The sequence below is a fragment of the Macaca mulatta genome, chromosome 7 (assembly GCF_049350105.2).
Source record: "Macaca mulatta isolate MMU2019108-1 chromosome 7, T2T-MMU8v2.0, whole genome shotgun sequence".
In the NCBI taxonomy this organism is placed as follows: Eukaryota; Metazoa; Chordata; class Mammalia; order Primates; family Cercopithecidae; genus Macaca; species Macaca mulatta.
The window spans coordinates 40,510,592-40,535,418 of NC_133412.1; the positions used below are offsets into that span (position 1 = coordinate 40,510,592).

At 42.5% G+C, this 24,827-nt stretch overlaps 1 protein-coding gene across 1 annotated transcript in view; it reads left to right on the top strand.

Moving 5' to 3' along the window:
• The first annotated feature begins 11,495 nt into the window (after positions 1–11,495).
• The window catches only part of RAB8B (RAB8B, member RAS oncogene family), a 78,334-nt gene continuing 65,002 nt past the window's right edge, over positions 11,496–24,827 (top strand). Inside the window, 1 exon segment of the mRNA NM_001257955.1 lies at positions 11,496–11,705. Coding sequence (NP_001244884.1) covers positions 11,582–11,705 — 124 coding nt within the window. The 5' untranslated portion in view covers positions 11,496–11,581.

The window sequence follows — 24,827 nt, forward strand, 5'->3', positions numbered from 1 at the left end:
AGATTATAATTTACTAATTAATGCAAACATATTTGTCACTATGTGGCTAATATATGCCAAGCCTGTGTTAGTCAGTCATTAGGGATACAATGTGAATATAATTCATGCCCTCAAGAAATTTAAATAATTTTTCTGTAAAAACATTTCATTGTGCAGATCATTTTTATAGCACTTTAAATGTCAACGTGGGAAATTAGCCTGGGTGTGATTTGACCTTCTAACCTAGCCTATAATTCGTTCAAAATACAGAATAAGACAAAGCAAAAAATGCCAATGTTAGTTTAATTACTTGACATTAGTCTTTTTCTCAAAAACGCAATATTCAGAATGTTCATTCAGAATTTCGGGTAAATATGCTTCTGCACAGAAGGTGATTTTCATTCCAGGTTAGTACCACATCTGCCAGTGCCCCAGAGCTTGAGGGTGAAGCGGCCTCCCCAAGTGTGGAGGACAGAGAGACGTCACAGCGCCCCACCCTCTTCTCTGATCTTTCTGTGGATCTGATAGTGACAGAGGCGGCAGCAGGGAGCCCTCCCCTGGGACTCAGGAGAAACCTGGGAGGCAGGGACGGGTGTTCTCAGGCCAGTCTGTCAGGAATTCAGGAGATGGATGCTGCCGTCTTTCCTCATAGCTTCCTGTAAACATGCTGATTTTCAACTTGATAGTAGGACTTTGCTATTCAGTGTTTTCATATCTAAAACTAGGGGGTTATGTTGCGGGAGGTGGCTCAGTCTCTAATCTCAGCACTTTGCGAGCCCGAGTCGGGCAGATCACTTCAGGCAAGGAGTCTGAGACCAGCCTAGGCAACATGGTGAAACCCCATCTCTACCAAAAAATAAAAATAAAAATTAGCTGGGCGTGGTGGTGAGGGCCTGTGGTCCCAGCTGAGGTGGAAGGATACCTTGAGCTGAAGCGGGAGGATGCCTTGAGCTGAGGTGGGAGGATACCTTGAGCCTGGGAGGTAGAGGTTGCAGTGAGCCAAGATCGTGCCACTACACTCCATGCTGGGTGACAGAGAGAGACCCTGTCTCAAAAATAAATAAATAAATAAATAAATAAAAAATAAAAATAAGGGCCGAGTGCGGTGGCTCACGTCTGTAATCCCAGCACTTTAGGAGGCCGAGGCGGGTGGATCACCTGAAGTCAGGAGTTCGAGACCAGCCTGGCCAATATGGTGAAATCTCGTCTCTACTAAAAATACAAAAAATTAGCCAGGCGTGGTGGCGGGCGCCTGTAGTCCCAGCTACTCCGGAGGCTGAGGCAGGAGAATCTCTGGAACCCGTGAGGCACAGGCTGCAGTGAGCCGAGATCTCACCACTGCACTCCAGCCTGGGCGACAGAGTAAGACTCCGTCTCAAAAAAAAAAAAAAAAAAAAAAAGGTTTAGATTAAATCAGTTTCCTACCATACAGTCTGCAGGACATAAGCCCCATAAGATGCACCATCAGACTGGAGTGTGGGGAAAGCCGTGTGCCACACCTTGCCGTGGAGACTCACAGCTGCGCCTCTGCACACTGATGTCAGAGAAGCTGCACCGTCTAAACAACTGATAGCAGCATTTCTCAAAATGCTTAGCCCTGAAATCTTTTCTTCTTGTGTCACCTACTAGCACCTGCTGACTCACTTAGTGTTCTGAGGTACACATTTTGAGAAACCCTGGAATACATCTGTATAGTCATTGGTTTTTTGTTTCATTTTTTCTCAAGATGGAGTTTCGCCCTGTCACCAGGCTGGAGTGCAGTGGCGCAATCTCGGCTCATTGCAACCTCCGTCTCTGGGTTCAAGCAATTCTCCTGCCTCAGCCTCCCGAGTAGCTGGGATTACACCACGCCCAGCTAATTTTTGTATTTTTAGTAGAGACGGAGTTTCACCATGTTGGTCAGGATAGTCTCAATCTCCTGAACTCGTGATCCGCCTGCCTTGGCCTCCCAAAGTGCTGGGATTACAGGCGTGAGTCACTGCACCCGGCAGGTTTTTATGGCCTCTTAAAGCAAGAAGTAATCGTAGAAGTCAGAGGTCCATTGAGGTTAGATAACCTATCAAGGATCTCAGTTAGTCAGCGGGCAGACTAGGTCCCTTTCATCTGTCAATTTCTTACATTCTGTATTCTCATAACCTTGATGAATAAAATTTTACTGTGAGGAAAGCTAGAAAAAGCATCAGCAATTGAAATCCACAGACAATTCCTAAGCCCCAGAGTTTCTACTTTTCGGTGAGCCCTGATGGTTGAAGTGACTCCTGATTAAGCAAAAGCGATTAGAAATACTATATTTTCTAATGATGACTCTCTACAAGCTAGTGAAGGTGTTATTGAATAGAGACTTATGCACAGTTCGAGAAGCCAGTGAGAAGAGGGAAAGGAGAAACAAACAGTATGGAGTCCAGAGCGCAGGTAATTAGCTCCTGGTGATGAAAAGTAAATTACTTTTTTTGATACTGAGCTCAAGGAGATCCTTTGATTTTTTATTTTTTTTAAAGTACTAAGTATGAGTCAGATTCAGTTGGTGTCAGTCTTGAAAAAGAGAACTGATACTCTACTGACCTTAAAGCCTTGTCTCCTAGATAGGGTCACCTTTTTGCCAGCTCGAAAAAAATCTCACACATCTCTTCACTTGGTCTTTGCCTTGAGTTAAAAGAACGAAAATAATTTTAGGCTTTAATCTCTTTTTATGCAGTTTGCTTGTAAAGAATTATTTAAGTTGGTGGCTGAGTAAACAACGGTATTCTCCCAGCAATTAATTCCACTGGCTATTCCGCAGTCCCAACTATAGTATAGCCTAGCCCCAAAGTAATTAAAGAAGCAAGCAATTTGCATTCTTTTTCTATAAAACTACTCTTGAGTAGCAGATGGCAAACACAAATGTTTTGCTCTAGAGACATATGGAAACCTCTCTGTTTCATAAAAGCCTCAATAAATATTAAACCCCGAATGATGCCTTTCATTGCAGAAATAAAATGTGATAATCCCCCAAACAGCCTAATTAGACCATATAGCTACTTGAGTTTCAGAAAGCGGTAGGTGGGAAATTACAACGTGATTGGGATTTCATTCTCAGTTTCTCTTAATCTGAATATTCAACCTGGCCCAAAGGAATCACCTATTCAGCCTTATTTATTCAGCATTCTATCAGGTTATCATCATCATTTATCCTTGTAATTTTAAAAGTGAATAATCAAAGAGTCTTGCTTGATTTCATATTAACTCTTCAGTTCTGTCTAAACCAGTGAGAGCAAGGAATTTCACAAAGGGACAGGGTGTTTTATCACAGGTTCTGGAGCAATTCAACGTGTTCTGTGATTAACTCTGTTTATAAGCCCTTGCTATTGTTAAACTAGAAAAAAAAAAAAAAGTCAGAGCCAGGCACAGTAGTGTGCACCTGTAGTCCTAGCTATTCGGGAGGCCGAGGCAGGAGGATCACTTGAGCTCAGGAGTTTGAGGTTACAGTGAGCTATGATTGTGCCCATGAATAGCCACTGCACTCCAGCCTATGGAACATTGTGAGACCCTGCCTCTAAATATATATATATATATATAAATAAATATATATATATGTCTATGTTTAAGGTTATTCGGGAAATGATTATGATTATTCATATTAAGTAGCAATTGCAGGCAGAAATCTGATTGGAGTTGGCTCAAAGTACAAAGCAGAATTTCATTTTTCTCTTAACCCAGTAGTTTGGCAACCCAATAAATCACTGTTGCTATCTCAGGACTGAAACTTTGTGCTCCTTGGAAAGAGAGAAGCACTGATAACTGAGTCATAAGGGTGAATCGAATGTTGTTTAGAACAAGGAACTAGGTGTCTTGGGCTCCTTTCCTAGCTGTATACCCTACATGGCCTCAATGGGACTCACAAGGCCTCTGACGTTGCTGATAAATCCCCCGATTCACCAGGGTGTTTGGGTGGCTCAGGAGACTATTGTGTGAAAGACCAGAACTTCCAGGTCTCAGGATATCTGTTATGGAGGCCTGGATTCAAGAGTTCAAAGGATTTTACAGATGGGAATGGATGATTTCAGCTCCTCCCATTTTACAGTTAAGGAAACTGAGGCACAGAAAGGCTGTGCTTGTTTAAGGTCACAGAACTAGTTAGTGGCAGACGGGAAACAGAACTCAGGTCATCTGATGCTGAGTTCAGTCCTTTTTACAATTACAAAGTTCCAGGACAGATTAGTCAGAGCCTGATAGAAAAATCAGAAAGTTGGCTTCAGGAGCCATTTAAGGGTATAAAGCCCATTTTAAACTCTTTGCTGCCAAAATGGGCTTTATACCCTTAGCTGATTCCTGAAGTAGGGCAGAAAAGAGACCAGGTGTCGAAGTGCTTTGGTTAATTCTGGCTTTGGGCTACCCATTCCCTCCTCAAGGAGGCCATATTTCCTTCTTCCCAGTTAAGCATCAACCCATCTGTTTAGAGAATAACAAATTACACTTTTTCTGGATTCATTTCTGTGATTTCTCCAATGTAATCCATCACTTGGTAGTACTTGACACAAATATCCACGTGATGGGCAGGCATGGTGGCTCACACCTGTAACCCCAGCACTTTGGGTGGCCAAGGTGGGCAGATCACCAGAGGTCAGGAGTTTGAGATCAGCTTGACGAATATGGTGAAACTCTGTCTCTACTGAAAGTAAAAAAATTAGCCAGGTGTGGTGGCGTGTGCCTGAAATTCCAGCTGCTCAGGAGGCTGAGGCACGAGAATTGCTTGAACCCGGGAGACAGAGGTTACAGAGAGCCGAGATCGCGCCACTGCACTCCAGCCTGGGTAATACAATGAGACTCAGTCTCAAAAACAAGCAAACAAATATCCATGTGCATCTGACACACAAACACAGATGGTGCTCATTTGTTGGTTTCCTAGCCTTATCTTCTCCAGTCTTCACTAAGAGAACCCTGTGTTTAGGGTGAGGCTGACTCTACACCCAGTCCCAGTGGCTTAGATCAGTTGACTGAGGCCACTCTCTTGGGACCTGGATAGGTTCAGGGAAGGGCAGTCAAGGCCCATGGAACTCAATTCCTGGGTATTTATTTGAACTCTTGGGGAAAAGGATTCTCTACATTCTGCTCTGTGTGAATATGGAAGCAAGGAGCCCCACCAGTTTCAGGAAGACATTTTGCAACCACCTGGGGCTAGCCTATTGAAATAAGTGCTATTTCGAAGACGTGTTGCTAAGATGCTGACAGAGAGAAACCAGGAACTGGGCATATAATTTGAGCTACTGGATTAAGCCTCACCTGTCACTAGGCCTATATCTGATAATTTTAGTTTAGGGTTAAATATTTTTATGGTTTACTTAAGTATTTTTATTTAGGTCATTTAGTATTCTGTTATTTACTACCATAAGCATCCCAATACCTGTTCTGATGCTGATTGTGAGTTTCAGCATGTCTTGACTTTGCCATTGGATAAGAGTCCATTTTAAAGTTGGCCCCAAGAGACTTAAAAAAAAAAAAAAACAAAACCAAAAAACTCAAGTTTACAAGAAGCTCTACCCAAAATGCATAGTCCTTATTGCACATCTTACTTTACACAAAATCCCACAAAATAACAATGCCTAGCTTAATGAAATGAATGAATTTTACTAATATTTTATTGTCAGCAACTTTATTATCAGAGAAAGAAATAATATAAGAGGCATTAGAATGAATTCCTTCCAAACCACCTTTGGGTGCAGGAGTCCTCAACTCCTGAGTGGGCCGGTTCCAGTCAGTGGCCTGTTAGGAACTGGGCTACACAGCAGGAGGTGATCAGCAGGTGAGCAAGCATTACCACCTGTGCTCCGCCTCCTGTTTGAACAGAGGTGGCACTACATTCTCAGAGGAGCATGAACCCCATTGTGAACTGTGTGTGCAAGGGATCTAGGCTGCACACTCCTTATGAGAATCGATGCCTAGGCCAGACGCAGTGGCTCACAACTGTAATCCCAGCACTTTGGGAGCCCAAGACAGGCGGATCGCCTGAGGTCAGCAGTTTGGGACCAGCTTGGCCAACACGGTGAAACCCCATCTCTACTAAAAACACAAAAATTAGCCAGGTGTGGTGGTGTGCGTCTGTAATCCCAGCTACTCAGGAGGCTGAGGCAGGAGAATCGCTTGAACCTGGGGAGTGGAGGTTCCAGGGAGCCTAGATCATGCCACTGCACTCCAGCCTGGGTGACAGAGTGAGACTCTGTCCCAAAAAGAAAAAAAAAAAAAATCTAATGCTTGATGGTCTGTCATTGTCTCGTATCACCCCTAGACGGGACCATCTAGTTGCAGGAAAACAAGCTCAGGGCTCCCACTGATTCTACATTATGTAGAATGTATATAATGTAGGGGTCTTATCATCTCTCACTTTTATCTAACTTCTGCATTCAGTGGTGGTATGCATAGTATGTAACAATCAGTTTGGCAGGAACACTTGACCGAGCAGATTGGAAGCCTGGCCCATCAGAATGGATGCTCAAATAATCAAAATCAACACCCAACCAATTAGAATGCATGCCCCACTAATCCGAATGAAAAGCCAACCAATCAGAATGGACAACTTATCTTGACCTATCAAGATAAATGCAGTGTGTACAAGCCTCACATTTACCATTGAATTTTTCACTTGTGGTCTCTCCCCTCAATTAGCTGGGAGCAAACTGAGGGCAAGGACCACACGAGACATCTTTTTGCATCCTCCAGGTGGCCTTGCTTAGCTAGTTTCAAACTGTGAACTTAATGAACGTTTGCGTGGACATTTTTCACCCAGTGATTGCTCAGGAAGTATCAGTGAGTGGAAAGGGTACAGTTTGTCCCTCTGATTAGGATAATTGTAGAATTATACACTGGAGTATCACTAAATAGCATTTTCTTTATGACACACAGGTGATATGAAAAATTGGTGTTTTTAAGGGCTTATCATTCAGTGTGATCTTGACAAACCAGAAAAATAATATATAATTATGCTGATTTCTTAAACACAACAATGAATAGTGTACTTACCGAATGAATAACATATAAATACAAGGTAGAGTACAAATAGAAAGGTATTAGTGAGGTCCCAAACACCTATTATAGCAAATCATAAACTAAAGGTGTCCAGATGTTTTAAAATTAGCTAGACTGCTGAGATGCCAGTCAGATCTTTATTCATTTATTCATTGAACACCTTGAGTACCTACTATGTATAAAGCATGCTGGGGATGCAGCAATACCTTAGCAGTCTCTTTCCTCAAAGAGCTCAACTTTTAAGGGAGCAGACAAAGAAGCACACAAACCATTCAATAACAGAGAGAGAACTTATTCAACAGCTGAGTCATCAGTCAGTGAAGATAATCACCATAAAGGACATCTTTGTAGCCCACCGGGACAGCTGTGCTTAACAGATGGCAGAGGGCCAGAACCTAAGAGTGGCTGGGCAGAAGTGTCAACCGAGATGGGTACACACTGATTCCCAGAGGCTGCTTTGCCTTTAATTTTTCAGGACCATGTAAGCTCCTGGATTCTTATAAGATACAATTAAGGAGAGGAAAAGTCCCAATAATAACTGATATTGGGCCGGGCGTGGTGGCTCCTGCCTGTAATCCCAGCACTTTGGGAGGCCAAGGTGGGTGGATCACCTGAGGTCAGGAGTTCGAGATCAACCTGGCCAACATGGTGAAACCCTATCTCTACTAAAAATATAAAAATTAGCCAGGCATGGTGATGGGCATCTGTAATCCCAGCTACTTGGGAGGCTGAGGCAGAGGAATTGCTTGAACCCAGGAGGCAGAGGTTGCAGTGAGTTGAGATTGTGCCATTGCACTCCAGCCTGGGCAACAAGAGTGAAACTCTTTCTCAAAAACAATAAAAACCTGATATTGGTTTTGCCAGCCTTTGATAAGTAGGAGTCTCAGTCAAATTTAATTTCATTAAAGCAATTAAGAAAGGTGACATTTCTTGCTCTCAAGTGTCACGGAGCAACTTAAACCAGTTTAATAATTCTTAAATTATTTTGAAAATTTGCTTAGAGAACACACAGACCCTCAAGACTATGTTTGTAGAATCTTGGGGGTGGACCCCCAAGATGAATACATTACTGTGAAGAGTGAATAATGCCTTTGGCATTGTGCAACATGGCAGTCTTTCTTGCTACCATGAGGAAAGTTAGCCTGAGGACAAAGTAAACGCAGAGGAGAGCAGGAACAAGAGAATACAGGAAAATGAACTAAAACTTTGATCAAAACCAGCCAAAAGCTCACACAGACCTCATACCAGACAGACCTTTCAGCAATAACCCATTTCCTTAAAAATTCACAGGGAAGAACTCGGACGCAGTTCGTCAAGTTCGAAGAACTTGACGCAGCCTGGGTCATATGCCTACCTCTGTGGCATATGCAGTGAAGTGACATGATTCACAGTCACCATTAGAAAGAGGAGTGGCTTTCCAAAAGCAGAAAGAGTGTTGGTCTGACAAAATTCACAGCAGGTAGACTCCTTGGACATCTAGATTACTGTAGTCAAGCTGTCATGTACAATGTTAACCCTATAGAAGGCTTCAATAAACATTCGCTAAATCAAATTGAATGTGCTGGTCTGCCTAGTGCTCTGCAGTCATGTAGTATTTATAGGGTGGGCTTGGGAAACTGACAGAAAGTATTGATATGGTTCACTCAGAGCATAGTAACTTGGAGTTTAAAATGGGGTCCACTGATAGCTCTGAGAGAAAGAAGGAACAGTGGCAACCAGCAACCTGCTACCTTAGGTAACTGTAGTGCTACAGATATACTTAATGTTCAGTCCTTTGAGCAAAATGCCTTCATTCAAGAGTACTCAGTTACTGTTACCAGACTCTGATATCTAAATAACATTGTTGCACAAAATATGAAAATGAATAATGTGTAAGAGAAAAAAAACTAATTCTTTTTGAAGTAGTATCAATATGTCAAAATGCTTGAATGGTTCAACAGTGGTGCCCAAACTTACCAGCTAGAAAGTCCCAGTATTATATATACTTGGTAGCAGAGAAAAACTGGGGAAGTGAAAATAAGACAACATTATTATTTTTTAAAATTCCCACCAATTAACAAAATTCCCCTAAGAAAATTTAGGGACTTTAAAATTCCTAATGCTAGTTTCTCTTTTGAACTTAAGTTCTTTACCGTATCATTTTTATTCTACATTTTTATTTCTACATTTTGATTCATATAGAAAGAGAATGATAATAGTTGCATACAGACAGTGGGACTAAACATGATTTTAATAAATATACTTTTTTTCTTTTTTTTTGAGAGGGAGTCTCGCTGTGTCGCCCTGTGGCGCGATCTCGGCTCCGCCTCCCGGGTTCACGCCATTCTCCTGCCTCAGCCTCCTGAGTAGCTGGGACTACAGACGCCCGCCACCACACCCGGCTTTTTGTGTTTTTAGTATAGACGGGTTTCACCGTGTTAGCCAGGATGGTCTCGATATCCTGACCTCGTGATCCGCCCACCTCGGCCTCTCAAAGTGCTGGGATTATAGGCGTGAGCCACCGTGCCCGGCCATAAATATATATTTTTAAAAAGAAAGAAATTTCACTCGTCTTTGCGGAATTTTTCCCCCTTCTTTTCCAGGAATGAGGAGGAAGGTATAGAACAATCCACACTGTTCAGACCATGGCTGAAGTCACGTTCAGAGGCTTGCTCAAGGACTGGCTTGGGCAAGGAGACTCAGCCTGTGCCAGAGAGCAGAATCCTTCTTCATTAGGGGCAGACACTGTGACTTTGACCTCATTAGAGCTTTGTTCCTATCTAGTGGACTCTAGGAATGAGACATTCCGTAAGCAGCAGCAGCAGCAGCAGCAGCAGCAGCCGCCGCCCTCTGGCTACTGTATGATCAATAAGTTAATGATGATACATTTCATCTTTTACCCACATAGAAAATGAAGGCCAATTCCAGGGCCAACTAAGTCTTCTGCCACAATGCGACCGAGAATGGATTATCAGTGGTACTGTTCGTAAAGTCACAAGGCACACAGTATGTGTCTGAAAAAGCCTACTGGCTTGTTCAACTAACTGTCCACGTTTTTTTTCTTTTCTTTTCTTATTCCACTAATGGTGGAGTCCACTGGTTCCCTTAATAACCTCTAGCCTTCCAGAAGGTGTTTATATAGCTAAGATAAATGGTAAACGTCTGGACCAGAGGTTCTTAAACATTTTGGTTTCAAGACCCCTTTATCCTCTTAAAAATTATTGAAGACTCCAAGAAGCTTTTGTTTATGTGGGTTTTATCTGTCCGTATTTGACATATTAGAAATTAAAACTTTCAAGGGAGAACAACAGATGAGAGACAGAGAGCCCTGGCAGGGTAGACTCCTGGTCCCACACCTCCTTAGCCTTTTGCTTCCACATTACCTGAACCAGTCAACTCCCTTTTCACAACAGCTAATCCGGTTGGGTTTCTGCCACTAGCAAATGAAAGGGGACTGAACAATACACCCACAAAACAAAGAATTAGCCTAAGACAATAAATAATAAAGGATTAACTTGAGTATAACAGAATACTGTTTCCCCCTATATTCGTCATCAGTTAAGTGAGAGCCTACTGAAGACTAATGAATATTACCATCAATGCTAACAGTGCCTTATGGGTTTCAAAGAACTTCCACATTTAGTATTTAAGTTTCACTAGAACCCTATGAAGTATCTTGTTTCATATCCATTTTACAGATGAGAAAACTGAAAAGTACAGTGTTTGCGTGACTTGTCACAGCGGTTATGCAGCAAACCCAAGACTAAATTGAAATCTTACTCTCTAAATTCCCGTGGCCCGGTTCCCGCCTCACAGGACGCTTGCAGTTTTATGGGGCACAGACCTGTAGCACAAGGTTTCCCAGATTTAAAAATCCATCCTCCTGCGAGGAGAGAGGAGCGATCAGCGTAAAAGATTCTTTGAATACTCATCGTATTTGGCTCTGGTCTGTGTGGCTTGAAGAAGGGGGCACGAGTGAGGTTCGAGTTAGCATGGTAACCATTCTTTCTCAGCTCTGTGACTGAGGGGCTGCCGGAGGGGGGTTATAGTGGTTCTGGGCATGGCCTGGGGGAGAAGCTGGATAATGCACTCTGCAGATAACCCGTAGGCTGCGCCACAGCAGCGCCAAGGAAAGAAAGCATCTCTGCTCCAGGTCTCGGCGGAAGAGATGCGGGAACTACGGGACTCTGATTCTGAGGTCCTGGATTTGGAAGGCGCCCGCACACAAAGAAATTACAAAGTTAAGTTCCGGTGGCCCTACCAGCAGAGTTCGAAACGGGGCGTCCCTTCCCAGCTCGGGTGGAAACGCCTCCACCCTGTCACCCCGCCCATAGCAGGTCTTTTATCCGCTGGAGCCGCCTGGACAGTCCGCGCGGGGCACGCCCGAGGCTCCCGGGAGGAACTACAAGTCCCATGAAGCCCCGGGGCGCGGGCGGTGATGACGAAGCCCTCGCGGATTGGCCTCACGGGGAGGGGCGCGCAGGCCTTCTCTGAGAGGAGGGGCGGGGCGCGGGGCGGAGCGAGCAGCGGCGGATTGGCGGGCACGCCCCCTCGCCCGCGGCCCCCTCCTCGCTTCTCTCCACTGCCTCCTCTGGCTCCCCGGTCAGAGGGCCGGAGCGAGAAGATGGCGAAGACGTACGATTATCTCTTCAAGCTGCTGCTGATCGGCGACTCGGGGGTGGGCAAGACCTGCCTCCTGTTCCGCTTCTCAGAGGACGCCTTCAACACCACCTTCATCTCCACCATCGGTGAGGGAGGGGCCGCGGCCCGGGACCGGGGAGAGAATTGGGGGGCGGGTACGAGGGGACGGGGAGAGGGCGGGGGGCGCTTGGGAGCCCGGGAGAGGAGATCCCGGGGACTGCAAGGTGGCGGGGGCACTGAGAGGGGCGAGGGCGTTTGAGGGAGAGGGGCGAGCGGGAACGTGAGGCTAGGGCGAAGGGGTAACTTGGGGGCAAAGGAAGGGGAAGGGGAACAGAGGAACAAGGACTAGGGGTATTGGGGGAACGAGAGGGTTTGCAGACTGACAGGGAGGGGTCTTTGAGGGACAAAATGTGTTGGGGGAAGACGCAGGAAATCTCGTGTAGAGAGAGAAGGGGATAGTGGACGTGCAAATGGATTAAAAGACAGGAGAGGAAGGAAATGTGAAGGGGGAAATGAGGGATGGGGCAATGAGAGGGATGTGAAGTAAAGGGACAGAGGACACAAGGGACAGAGAGGTGAGAACCAGGCAACTGGAAGGGAATTCAGGGGAATGAGCGGTCAGGAGGTGAGGAAGAAGGGGACGGCTGGCCACAGGAGGTCTGGACCGAGATGTCGTAGGAGGGGGCAGAAGAAAATTGTAGGTGGAAGAAGAGTTCAAGGGATTAGAGGGCGGAATGAGGATACTTGGTGGAGAAAGTAAAGGAGATCTGGGTGTGAGACAGAAAGGAAAAGAGGAAGCAACATCATAGTAAAGGGAGGTTGAGCAGAGAAGACAGAGGAGATGGAAAAGAGAGGAAATGGAAAGTAGTGGGGCGCAGGACTTGCTCCAGTAACTGATTACCATGTTCTCTTTACTTCCTTTGGATCAAGTGCAGGAGAAAGCAAAATGTGACTAATGATGGAATAATGTCTGTAGAGCGTTAATTTGTTCTGTGAGTGTTAATGGATGTTAAGGGAATTGGTGACTTTTGGAAATGATGTGGTCAGGAAAATATGGTTCACCTCTTTACTATGATCTCCTGAGAAGCAAGACTTCTCAGTATTTTAAATCCTTGGGTTTGAATGTTTAACAACTTCTCAGCCAAGGAATTGATCTTATGTTCTACCTGCCTCCCTGTATATTTTGCTTTGGTTCTAATTATTGTTAAATGAATCACAACATGTGATACACCTCTAAGTTACTTCCAATTGATTCAAGAGTCTTTCTGATCTTGGCTGGGAGCTGTCCTTTCTACTTTTGTACTGGAAGACCCTGTGTTCAGGTAACAAAATCTCTTAACTTACCATAAACTGAAGACCAAGTCAAAGCTGGTTTTAAGCTGTCTTAGAAGTGACCACCTTAACATCATTTCTCCTGTTAAATAGCTGCAGGTTAATTAAGTACCTTAAGAATATCTCAGCTTTTGGTTGTCTTGGTGATGTTTCTGGCCTCTAATAGTGGCTTATTTAGGCATCTTTCATATGGTTCTTAGAGCATATTTCCCCATGAATTTCTGGGTTGGGAAATAATAGAGAGCTAGTGCTTTGGTAATACGTGTGTTTAAATATTTGTGTATTTTTAAAAATAATTTATCTTTTTTTTAAAAAAGAGTATTTGGTGTAGAACACTCTTTAAGTATTAGAAAAGGCTATGGTTTGTTTGCTCATTCTGGCTTCTTTCATATAGCTTGAATGGTCTAAAATCTCCTGGGTGTTATGATGTCTGGGCTTAAGGAAGTTTGAATTGCAAGTTCTTGGCAGTCAGTCTTGAGTGGGACTTTTTCTTTTCTGAAAAAGCAGATTTTAAATGTCATCTCTAAAGTATATTCCTAAGATTTGGTGGTAGCTGCTGGTACAGCAACTAAAGGGCGTTAATTTTTGACACTGGTATTAATTTCAAAGCCTCAAATAATGACTTTTCATTGTTGAATGCATACTGCAGTACAGATGGTAAAGGATAATTTCTAACAAGTTGAGTGGGTGTCCTTTTGTCCATTCTGTATTTGAGCCTCCCAGAAGTATCTCCTGCCTTGAAAGTAAGTGAATCTCACTGATGCTGTTTTTGTTAAGCTTCTTGGATAACTTGCTTGTTTGTGATAGCTTTATTCATTTTCTGTTTTTTCCTTAATTTTTGTCCCATGTTTCCTTTAAGGGTGTCTGCTTCCTTTTAAAATAGTACCTTTTAAAAATTACTTTTCATTTTGAAGGGTTCAAGTCTATCAGTGGATTTCAAAAAATGATGGAAATGAGGTTCTTTGGAGGGTGACAGCTATGAAGGCATGAAAACCAGTGCTCTGAAACAGATTAGAATAGGAAGTGAACATGAAAAGGAGGTGAATCTCATGTGAGATCTTGGTCTTTATATTTTCTGTGAGGTGGATGTGGTAAAAAGAGGCTGTGAGCTGTGTCTTCAGTTGACGTGGAGGAGGGGAAATCCCGTACCTCTTATTTAGCCCCAGAGCTCCAACAGGAAGTGGTAGCACACTGCCTTCAAACAGCAGAATTTATATACCTGAAACCTAATGCTCTGCAGTCAAAATTAAGCTGGGAAAATAAGGTGAATGTTAGCATCATTCTGGTTCCACAGACTCTTCACTGATTACAAGTATAGATTTTGGGTGTTGACATCTCTAGCAGCCACTCCCTGCATGCCCCTCACCTCATTCCCAGGTGATCTGAAGTTATTGAGGTGACAGCCCGTCTCCTCCCTAGTCATGAAGTACCTAAGTGTGTAAGTTCCTGTGCTTTTCTGACTGGGTTTTGATGAGGTCTGCCACAGCATTGCTGACAACACTTGATAAGCTCTGTGTCATACGGGAAAGATGCGTTTCTTAACGCCTGGGGTTTGTGTGTATGTGTTTTGGTAGATATGTATAGGTGTCTGTTTCTTCCCATGAAGATACATTTGAAGTCTTAGTTTTGCTTTGTCAAAGTTTTAGTAGTTTTAAAAACGGGAATCTGCCATCTTTCGACACTGTTTTGCTAGGGGTTCTGTCATCAAGAAGGGAAGGAGACAATTAGTCATTTTGATTCCAGATACAGTTGTCTCACAGATACTTTCTTCTTCTCACTTCTCTAAGGTCTTGCTATTGCTGGGGTCACACTTGTAACCCCAGCACTTTGGGAGACTGAGGTGGGAGGATCACTTGAAGCCCCAGGTTCAAGACCAACCTGGGAAACATAGCGAGACTCTGTCTCTACAAAAATACAAAAATTCACCAAACGTGGTGGTGTGTGCTTGTAGTCGTAGCTACTTGGGAGGCTGAAGCAGATCACTCGAGGCCAGGAGTTTGACACCAGTCTGGGCAACACAGCAAGACCCCATCTCTACAAAAAGTAAATTAAAAAATTAGCCAGGTGGAGTGGTGCACATCTTTAATACTAGCTACTCAGGAGGCTGAGGCAGGAGGGTAACTTGAGCCCAGGAGTTCAAAGTTATTATAGTAAGCTATGATTGCACCACTGCACTCCAGCCTGGGAGACAGCGAGATTCTGTCTCTAAAAGATAAATAGATAAGTAAATAAAATAAGGTTTTGCTATCTTCTCCGATATCGCAGGTCCCCTCAATTTTCTTTTTGCTCTTTGAGGGGTGGTGGAAGGTAGATTTTATTTTATCTTACTTATTGAAGATCTTCTAGGATATCTGTCAATAATTTAGTTAACTATGAAGAAGGGATGTTTTATCCATTTGAAATTATTGGTCCAGTGCCTAGGACCAACCCGCCTTTCAGTTCAAATGTTTGAAAATTGAATTTTTTTTTATTGGCTCTAAAAAACCCTATGTAATCATAATTAACATTTAATTGGCTAGAGTGGCTCACGCCTGTAATCCTAGCACTTTGGGAAGCCAAGGCAGGCGGATCCCAAGGTCAGGAGATTGATACCATCCTGGCTAACACAGTGAAACACCGTCTCTGCTAAAAAATACAAAGAATTAGCCGGACATAGTGGCAGGCACCTATAGTTCCAGCTACTTGGGAGGCTGAGGCAGGAGAATGGTGTGAACCCGGGAGGCGGAGCTTGCAGTGAGCCGAGATTGCGCCCCTGCACTCCAGCCTGGGCAACAGAGCAAGACTCTGTCTCAAAAAAACAAAAAACAAACAAACAAACAAAAACACATTTAATTAAATGCCTGTAAAATGTAACATAAAGACAACTAGGAATGATAATACAGTCAGCTATAGATTATATTTCCTATGGGAAATGGATGCATTTTAATATTGATATGAGGGCATACCGACATCTTGAAATGGCTCTACACAGAAAAAGGTGCTGGCTGAACAAAAAGAGATAACCCAGCCCTGTCCTCTTGACAGGACAATCAGAGCTTCTTCCCTTTGCCATCTCTCTCCTGCCCTGCCCCCTTCTTCCTGTTAGGTATTTCCTGAGTGGTTTCACTATTTAGTATAGTCATAGCTTAATAGCAGGAAGAGTCTTAGATATTATCTACTTTATTCCTGTCCCAATTTTATAAATTAAAAAAATGAAGGTTTGACACCCTGAAAATTACACAGCTGATTATAGCAGATCCTGTAGCGAAACCCCAAATTCAAGTCTGTGTCACTTTTCACAACTGAGCTGCTACTATTCCTAATCAGTATGATTATCCGCATTAATTCAAGTCATCACCTTTTCCAGGGAAGAAGTAGAGTTTGCACATACGCCTTTATGTGAGGGAAGTTGAGACATTTCCATTTCGATTAGCCAGGGCTGTTCAGGTGAATAGCAAATGTTACTACAATGACTCTGAGTTCTGTTGGACTTTATACTGGAATAACTCAGTGCATAGTAGTCCTTTGCCCTTTCTTTCTGTGTCTATAATTTCAGATTAGGAGAAGAAAGTGTATCCCATCATTAGAATTTCTTCCATACATAAAGTAACTAATAAAATCATATGAATGGGGGTATGTCGGTAATTGTTGCAGCTTAGTCTCATCAGAGTACTTTTAGACATTTTATTCTGTAACATTGGATATTTTTCTTGGGTTCACTTTCCTTAAAATCTGGGGTTGGCACACTACAGCCCATGGGCCAAGTGTGACCTGCAGTCTGTTTTTGTGCAGATCACAGGCTAAGAATGGTTTTTATATTTGTTTAAAGGTTGTTAAAAAATAAAGCAATATGCACAAGAGACCATATGTATCCCACAAAGCTTAAAAATATTTACTAACTGGTTCTTTGTAGAAAGTTTGCTGATCCTTGCTTAAAATTAAAAACTGTTTTTGGTTGGTAGCATTTCAAAGCTTTTATCAAGACTTATTGACTGAAAAACAAACTTTGTCATATTTACATTTTTATCCAAGATGATATCAACATTTGGCTGAGCATAGTCCAGATATGTAGAGCAAGTTGATTTTCATTTTCATAGTTGTTTTCCTTGGTTTCAGCTTCTCAAACAAAAATATGCAAGGAACATGCAAGTTCAAATTGAACATTTTGTACATAAAGCCTTATTTTAATGTCATTGTGTTCTTTCAAAGCTGCCAGTAGATTTCCCATCTAAGCGATAGCTTTGATAATGACTCTGGTTCAGAAAAAGTTGAATTTAATACTTGATCATAAAGGGTTAAACTCATCTCTTCAATCCATGTTCTAGTGAATGAAAAAAGCCTTCCTACATGTAAAGGATGGACATGGGGAAACTAAGTCTTGGGTACAAATATGGATCGGTCTGAAGAATGTGTACTTTAATGAAGAGCTTCACCAGCTGTTCTGCAGGCAGCAAGTCAGGGAGGAGGTTCTCTTGGCAACAGCAGCGAGATTGTTTGGATCCACTGAGAAAAGCTGGAGGGAAATAGGTTTAGGTATTGTTTTAGAGGTAAATAGTCTGTGAGGACAAAGAAAAATTTAGCAGTATATTTTTGAATTGAATTCCATAACTGAATCTGAAAAGAACCATAGATCCTGAAGTGGATGGGTAGGGAGCTGTCGGCCTCAGGTCGGCTCTAGTCTAGGTCCTCCTGTCTGCGCCCAGCTCTGGACATCAGCTCTCCTGTGTGTGTTAGAACTGTTACTTGAGAATATTTTGCAGGAATAGAGTTTTCATAGCATGAGAAGAGGGTTGGGGTGAGGATGGGGAAGTAGATTTTAGGTGGCGAGTAATGTGGGGTATGATATCGCTAAGCTTCGGAAATGCAAGTAGCCATAGAAACATAAAAAGGGAAATTCAAGGTAAGATTGTAGATTCTTACTGCCTAGGTTAGGGGTTGCAAACTCAATTGGGTCTGGTGGGAACTATGAATAAGGGGAGTGGACCAGAATGGGAAGCAGCAGGGTGTGATGTGGACCCTGGATTGTATGTATTCCCCTCTCTGAGGTAGTGGCTGCTTTTTATTTGCAGCTTTACCATTGCCATGCTGGAAAATCATCACGTATTTCAAGATTTGCTGAAAATTTCTCATAAAAATTGAACTTTATGGGCAATTAATAGAAACAAACAAAAAACAATGTGAGAGTCATTACAGTAAGGGCCAAACAGACATGTCTGTGGGCTAGATGACGCCTGTGAGCTACCAGCTTGCAAAGCAGGCATGGCCATCAAGGATGTGTGCTGGTTCCAGTACTTTAAAATAGATCCTTTATCAGAGCTGGTATTGACATGAAAAAGCCTTAAGTTATTTTCATTTTACGGGCAGATGAAGTGGACTGGCATGTTTGGCATTATGGAGATAGCATGTTGAATTAAGAGCCACGGGGCATCTGCTCTTCTAGCTTTGTGGGCTTTGGGGAGTCAGTTATCCTTCTAGGGCCTTAGTTTCTTATAACATAGTGTAAGAATACTATGTCTACCTTTCAGAGTTGCTGTGAGCTCCTTAAGGCAAAAATCAAGTCATGTTCACCTTTTAAATCTCCAAGGCCTGTATTAAATGTCTACACACTGGATGAATGAATGGATGAAGGGATGAATTGTGAAAGCCCTATATGAGCTGTAAAGCATAGCTTGAATTTGTTACTCTTCTCTTTCACAATATTGTAGATTATTAGATGATATTTGAGTTAAGATGAAAAGTGTTTAATTTGGACTCTTAACACAGGAATGTTACTTCCCCCAGTATAAAATGCTATATATCTTTCCATAATCAGTTTTAAAGGGTTGTTTTAGATTATCAAAGATATTTCACTTATCTTTCAGTCTCCATAATAAGCTGTTTTAACACCAGCTTCCAACCCCCCACTAACATAAATACCAAATAGAAAATGAGTGAAATCACTGGGTTTGCATTATAAGAGCCATTTCAGCTTTGTCTCTGCCCATTAGCTTCAAACAATGCAACAGATGCCTGTTAACAGTTTCATGCCCATTTTTAATTAGCAGATGGAGCTGTGTTTGTGTCTGTGTTCTGCCCAGCACTCATTTGAGTGACAGGGTAGTGAGTGGATTAGACCTGGACTAGGCGTTTGGGTTGAATAAGGCCAAATTCTATTAAAAAAAAAATTATATAAATATTTTTATATAGACCCCTTGTGTATCTCACTGGAATAGCATATGTCTGTAGTGTTGATGTTTATGGTTATGTTTTATTCTCATCTTACGGGAAAAAATGATCATTAGTCTTGAAACTGTCATGAAGTGGCTTTCTTTTCTTTTTCTTTGCTTTTTTTTTTTTTTTGAGACAGAGTCTTGTTCTTTTGCCCAGGCTGGAATGTGGTGGGGCAATCTGCAGCCTCCGCTTCCTGGTCTCAAGCAGTTCTCCTGCCTCAGCCTCCGGAGTAGCTGGGATCACAGGTGCACACTATCATGCCTGGTTAATTTTTTTTTTTTTTTTTTTGAGGCGGAGTCTTGCTCTGTCACCCAGGCTGGAGTGCAGTGTCCGGATCTCAGCTCACTGCAAGCTCCGCCTCCCGGGTTCACGCCATTCTCCTGCCTCAGCCTCCCGAGTAGCTGGGACTACAGGCGCCCACCACCTCGCCCGGCTAGTTTTTTGTATTTTTTAGTAGAGACGGGGTTTCACCGTGTTAGCCAGGATGGTCTCCATCTCCTGCCCTCGTGATCCGCCTGTCTCGGCCTCCCAGAGTGCTGGGATTATAGGCTTGAGCCATCGCGCCTGGCCAATTTTTGTATTTTTTATAGAGACGAGGTTTCGCTGTGTTGTCCAGGCTGGTCTCAAACTCCTGAGCTCAAGTGATCTGTCTGCCTCGGCCTCCCAAAGTGTTAGCATTACAGGTGTGAGCCACCGCACCTGGCTGCAGTGGCTTTCTTTAAAGACCCATTTCAATATTTTGGCGTAGTATGTTGAGGAATATGCAAAGCTAGGATGAAAAATATCAATCCTGATGGATTGATAGTGGCTGCCAGGAATGCTGTTTTTTGTTGAGTTCTGAGGTCCCGTCTGAGCTCTGCAAGGCTGAGGGCTGTGATGGATTTCTAATGTCTGCCATGGACAGTAGGGAAAGAGAGGGAGGGTGGCAACTTCCTACACATTTGCTGTGTTCTAAAATGATTAGGTAGCTATTTGCTGTCCAATATGTTATGGCTAAATTTCAGTATTAGTAATATTAGTAAATAATTATTAGATATAGTATGTCTGGAGAGGTGCCCTTTTCCTATGTTCAGTTTTGTGTTTTGGGATTTTTCTTATTTCGAGTTGAATTAATAAGAACCTGAAAGGAGGTAGGTACATGATTGTCCTTAGAGGAAGAAATAAATCTACTTTTCAAAAAAAGTTACTTAGTTGCTTGGGACTTCCTTTGGGAGGCCACATAAAGTGGTGGAAATAGTTTGGAAACCAGGTTCTCCACAGCAGCTCAATTAGCTGTGATGAAAGTATTTTCTTGCTGTCCTACTTGTGGCATTTAGCATTAGTTTAACTAGGCACTTTGGTATTTACGTGTTACTGTAACTTTGGACATTTTCCAGGGAGCTCCCATCTTCCTCAGCCCAGAATTTTAATTCTTGGCTCTCAGGGAAAGTGCTAACACTCTGCTTGTTATCATGTTCATCATATTTAGGCTTGCTACCTCTGAGAAAGCCTGGATAATGGTACTACTTGTGGTCTCGTGACAGTATTGCAGGATTTCAAAGCACTTTGCAACAGCTCAGTTGGGTATGGAATCCCACTTCATCATGATAAAAACCATCCACAGAGCTGTTAAGCAACATGTAGTATTGCACGGCCTTCCGCTGGCAGAGCTAGGACTGGCGTGGCTTCCCATATCTCATTATAATTTTGCATATTTTGGCGAAGAACTTGGCGGTAATTATTTTAATAAATCATAGATGTTATTCTGATGTATAAAGTGGAAGGACAGTCTCTGAAGATGTATGGTCAAGTTTTCATGTGAAGTATTGGATGATATATTAGAAGTTGAATTGTAAATGCATTTCTTATGCAATATTTGTTTATCTGGAATGGATATTGCAGCATACTCTAATCTCCTTATACACACATACATACGAATACACAAAATCCATTACAAAAAAAAAGAGTTTGTGTTGTGAGATGTCAGTAACTAACCCTTCTGTAATTTGTCTATTACTTATGAATTTGGATGTGATAGCTGTTTATGGTTTTCAACAAGGAATCATTTACTTTTTCTCCTCTAAATAGCTCTGAGTAAAATCTTGATACAGCATGGAAAACAATTCTTTATTGAAAGTCACCTTTTCCCCTTTTGGAATGACTCCAACCACTTTCTTACTTCGCTGTCCATTAGCACCTCACCCGTACCAAGACTGAGGGAGAGGGGATTGGGTTGGGAAGAGAAAAATGAAAACATTTCCCTTCCGCTGTCTGTTTCTTTGGCTACTTGGTTCAGTCTCTTTTTGCTTTTGTTAGCAGCTGGAGTAAACTACTGGGTGAAGAGTTAGAAACGTCTCTGTAAAATAGTTGGAGAATTAATAGTGACCTTTGACTTCCATTTTTCTCTTACATTTAGAACTAGATAATTTTTAAAAATTGGTGCCTGTCTCAGTCATAGCCAGTAGTGAACACAGACCGGGGTTTTGTCCACAAACAAAATAATTTGAGTTGTTCCTTTCGCTATTTTGTCTACATCATTTTGAAAATTTCCAACCTTATAGAAGGATGACAAATTTGTGGAAAAAGTGAAATAATTTCTTTAACATACACAAAATTCCATTATAATTAAGTTGAAAAACATGCATATATAAGTATATATAATATCATCAGAGTTGTGTCTTCATTTTGGCCCTTCAGCCTTCAACTTTGGGTTTTTTGTTTGTTTGTTTGTTTTGAGACTTTGTCATCAGGCTGGAATTAGTGGCCTCTTGTGCACCACCACACCCAACCAATTTTTGTATTTTTTGTAGAAACTCGGCTTCACTATGTTGCCCAGATTGGTCTTGAACTCCTGAGCTCAAGCGATCTGCCCGCCTCGACCTCCCAAAGTGCTAGGATTACAGGTGTGAGCCACTGTCCCCGGCCAGCCTTCAACTTTGATAAGCACTATTACATTTTAAATTTATGTTGTGATCTTATTATATGATTTACCATTTTTTGTTCAAGTTATCTCTTAATTCTTATTTTAAAAAGTACGTAGGCCTGTGACAAAAAATTGGTTTGTGTTTTGAATTGTTCATGGCACAAGCCCCTCCTTTAAACATCAGACTAAACTGTTTTCTGATCATGAAGGGTGAGTGCAGGCCTCAATGGTCTTCAGGTCTCTTCTGGCTGCAGCTTTCTGTGAGTCTGTGAAATCAAACAGTGTCTGTAAAAGGGTTTGTCCTTTTCTTTCTTCAGTTAATGATTGTGGATGAGGATTCTTTGCACTGGTAGACGCTAGTGTTTTGATGACATGAAGACAGAAGAAGAAGTAGTATTAGTTAATTCAAATAAGCCTGTATTGATCTTGTAAATTGGCTAAAATCTTTGTTGTACTAAAGAGATTGCTTAATGTTTTTGAATCCTATTCTTTAAAATGCTTTGGTTTGAGTAATAAAGCTAAACATCCCCAGAAAAATAACTTCTTGAAAATTGTAAAACTATTTATTTGAGAAGAAATGTATAAAGCATTTTCAAATAGTCTCATTTTCTTCCTATAAAACATGATGAGGCTAGGTACAGTAGCTCACGCATGCAATCCCAGCACTTTGGGAGGCCAAGGAGGGAGGATCCCTTGAACCCAGGAGTTCAAGACCAGCCTGGGCAACATAGTGAGACATGCGTCACCACAAAAAGAAAAAGCAAGACAAGACAAAAAAAAAAAAAAAAAAAAAAAAACCTCATGCTGAGGTAGGTGAAAAATAGTCTAAAATAATAGGAAGCCCTTTGCTGGTGCTAAATTTCCATTTGACAGATGGTGGGCCTGAGGCCTAGAGGCATTGGAGTTGCCCAAGGTCACACAAAGCCTGACATTGAGCATTTGTTTTTTAATTTCAAATCTATTTTCTCTTACACCCCATCTGCCTTCATTTCTCTTGCTATGAAAAGACACTGATGGTCTGGCATACAGTCTGGGCATAGTCAACATTTTGTGGGAGAAAAGGAAGGAATTGGACTAGGAGATCTGGGATGCAAGTACATATTCGGCCCTTGATTAGCCTTTTGCTTTAGGGTTAAAAGGGAGTGGCTGGGGTGGGTGAGATTTTAACTAGATCTCCAAGAACCTCTTTCCTCCTTGCTTATGAAGTTGGGGGTGGGGGTACTCTATTGGTTTGTCAGTCAGCTACTCATGCCAAACATTAGGTCATTATCATTTTCACTAAATTCACTCATTCAACACTTTTTGGTCTGCAAAATTTTGAAAGGGGCAAGAGTTAATGAGTATCCAGGCAATTTTAGCACAATGATGAAAAAGGCTACAAAGGAGTAAATCTACGTGTTATGAAAGCGTGCAGAGGAGAGGTCAGGGAAAGATTCTAGGAGGGAATTACGCCTCAGCTCATATTGGACCCTGAAGGAGGAGTTAGTTGTGTAGAATGGAAGAGAGAAAGGAAGGGAGGCTCTCCGGGCAGAGCCACTGCTGCCCACCAGAGAGATGGCATAGCCCTTGAAGGAGGAACTTGAAGACATCTTGTTTGATTGAAGCCTCAGGGAAGTGGGGGATTTGACAAGAGGTGAAGTTGGGTCATTAGAGGGCAGAAGGGCTTCTAACCTCATTCAAGAGTCTGGACTTTATCCTGGAGCAGTAGGGAACCACTGTAGGATCATATATGGGGAGGCCAATTAGGACATTAAGAGACAACATCATTTGCCCATTCACTTCACTTGGACCTTTGCGGTTTACTTTCACTTTATTTATTTATTTATTTATTTATTTATTTATTTATTTATTTATTTTTGAGACGGAGTCTCACGCTGTTGCCCAGGCTGGAGTGCAGTGGCGCGATCTCGGCTCACTGCAAGCTCCGCCTCCCGGGTTCCCGCCATTCTCCTGCCTCAGCCTCCTGAGTAGCTGGGACTACAGGCGCTCGCCACCGCACCCGGCTAATTTTTTGTATTTTTAGTAGAGACGGGGTTTCACCGTGGTCTCGATCTCCTGACCTTGTGATCCGCCCGCCTCGGCCTCCCAAAGTGCTGGGATTACAGGCTTGAGCCACCGCGCCCGGCTACTTTCACTTTCATAAGTACTTTCACTTATGTTATTACTTCATGTAAACTACTCAATAATCGTATAAGGTAGAAGGAGATGGATACCTCCTTGTTGTAGACAAGGAATCTAAAGTTCTGAGAGGGTAATTGACTTGATTAATCAAGTAAGAAGCTAGAGGGGCCAACACATGAGCCTCGCACTTCAGTTCTGGGCTCTACTCTAGCCGCAACAACCTGTTCCTCTCAAAACAGGTGCTGGAGTTTTCCACGGGACTCAGTGTGTTGGGCACTTAGCCATAGGACCAGTCCCTTTCAGTGGTCTGTAAGAACTATTAAAACTGACCAACAAACCCTTGAACAGTATGTTGAGTGGGAAGATGAAATCAACCTCTCTTTGGACAAGCCTGAGTAATAGCTAATGCAAACATGCATCAAGTTCCCTCTTGGCCCCTGGAGGTCAGTGGACTTATGATTTGGGGCTGTCTCCTGGTTTCTAACTCAGGCCCTTAGGAAGCAATCAAATATGTGTACAGCAGAATGGGAACGGGAGGGGACAGAGTTTAATTATGAATCTGACTCTTTTGTGAAAAAGAAGCTAATTATATCAGAAATCTCAGTGTTCTCTGTCCACATGGGGACTGTTGGTTTGTTATGCTCTATACTGTTGGCCTTAGACTACTGAGTGCTAGGAACAGCTA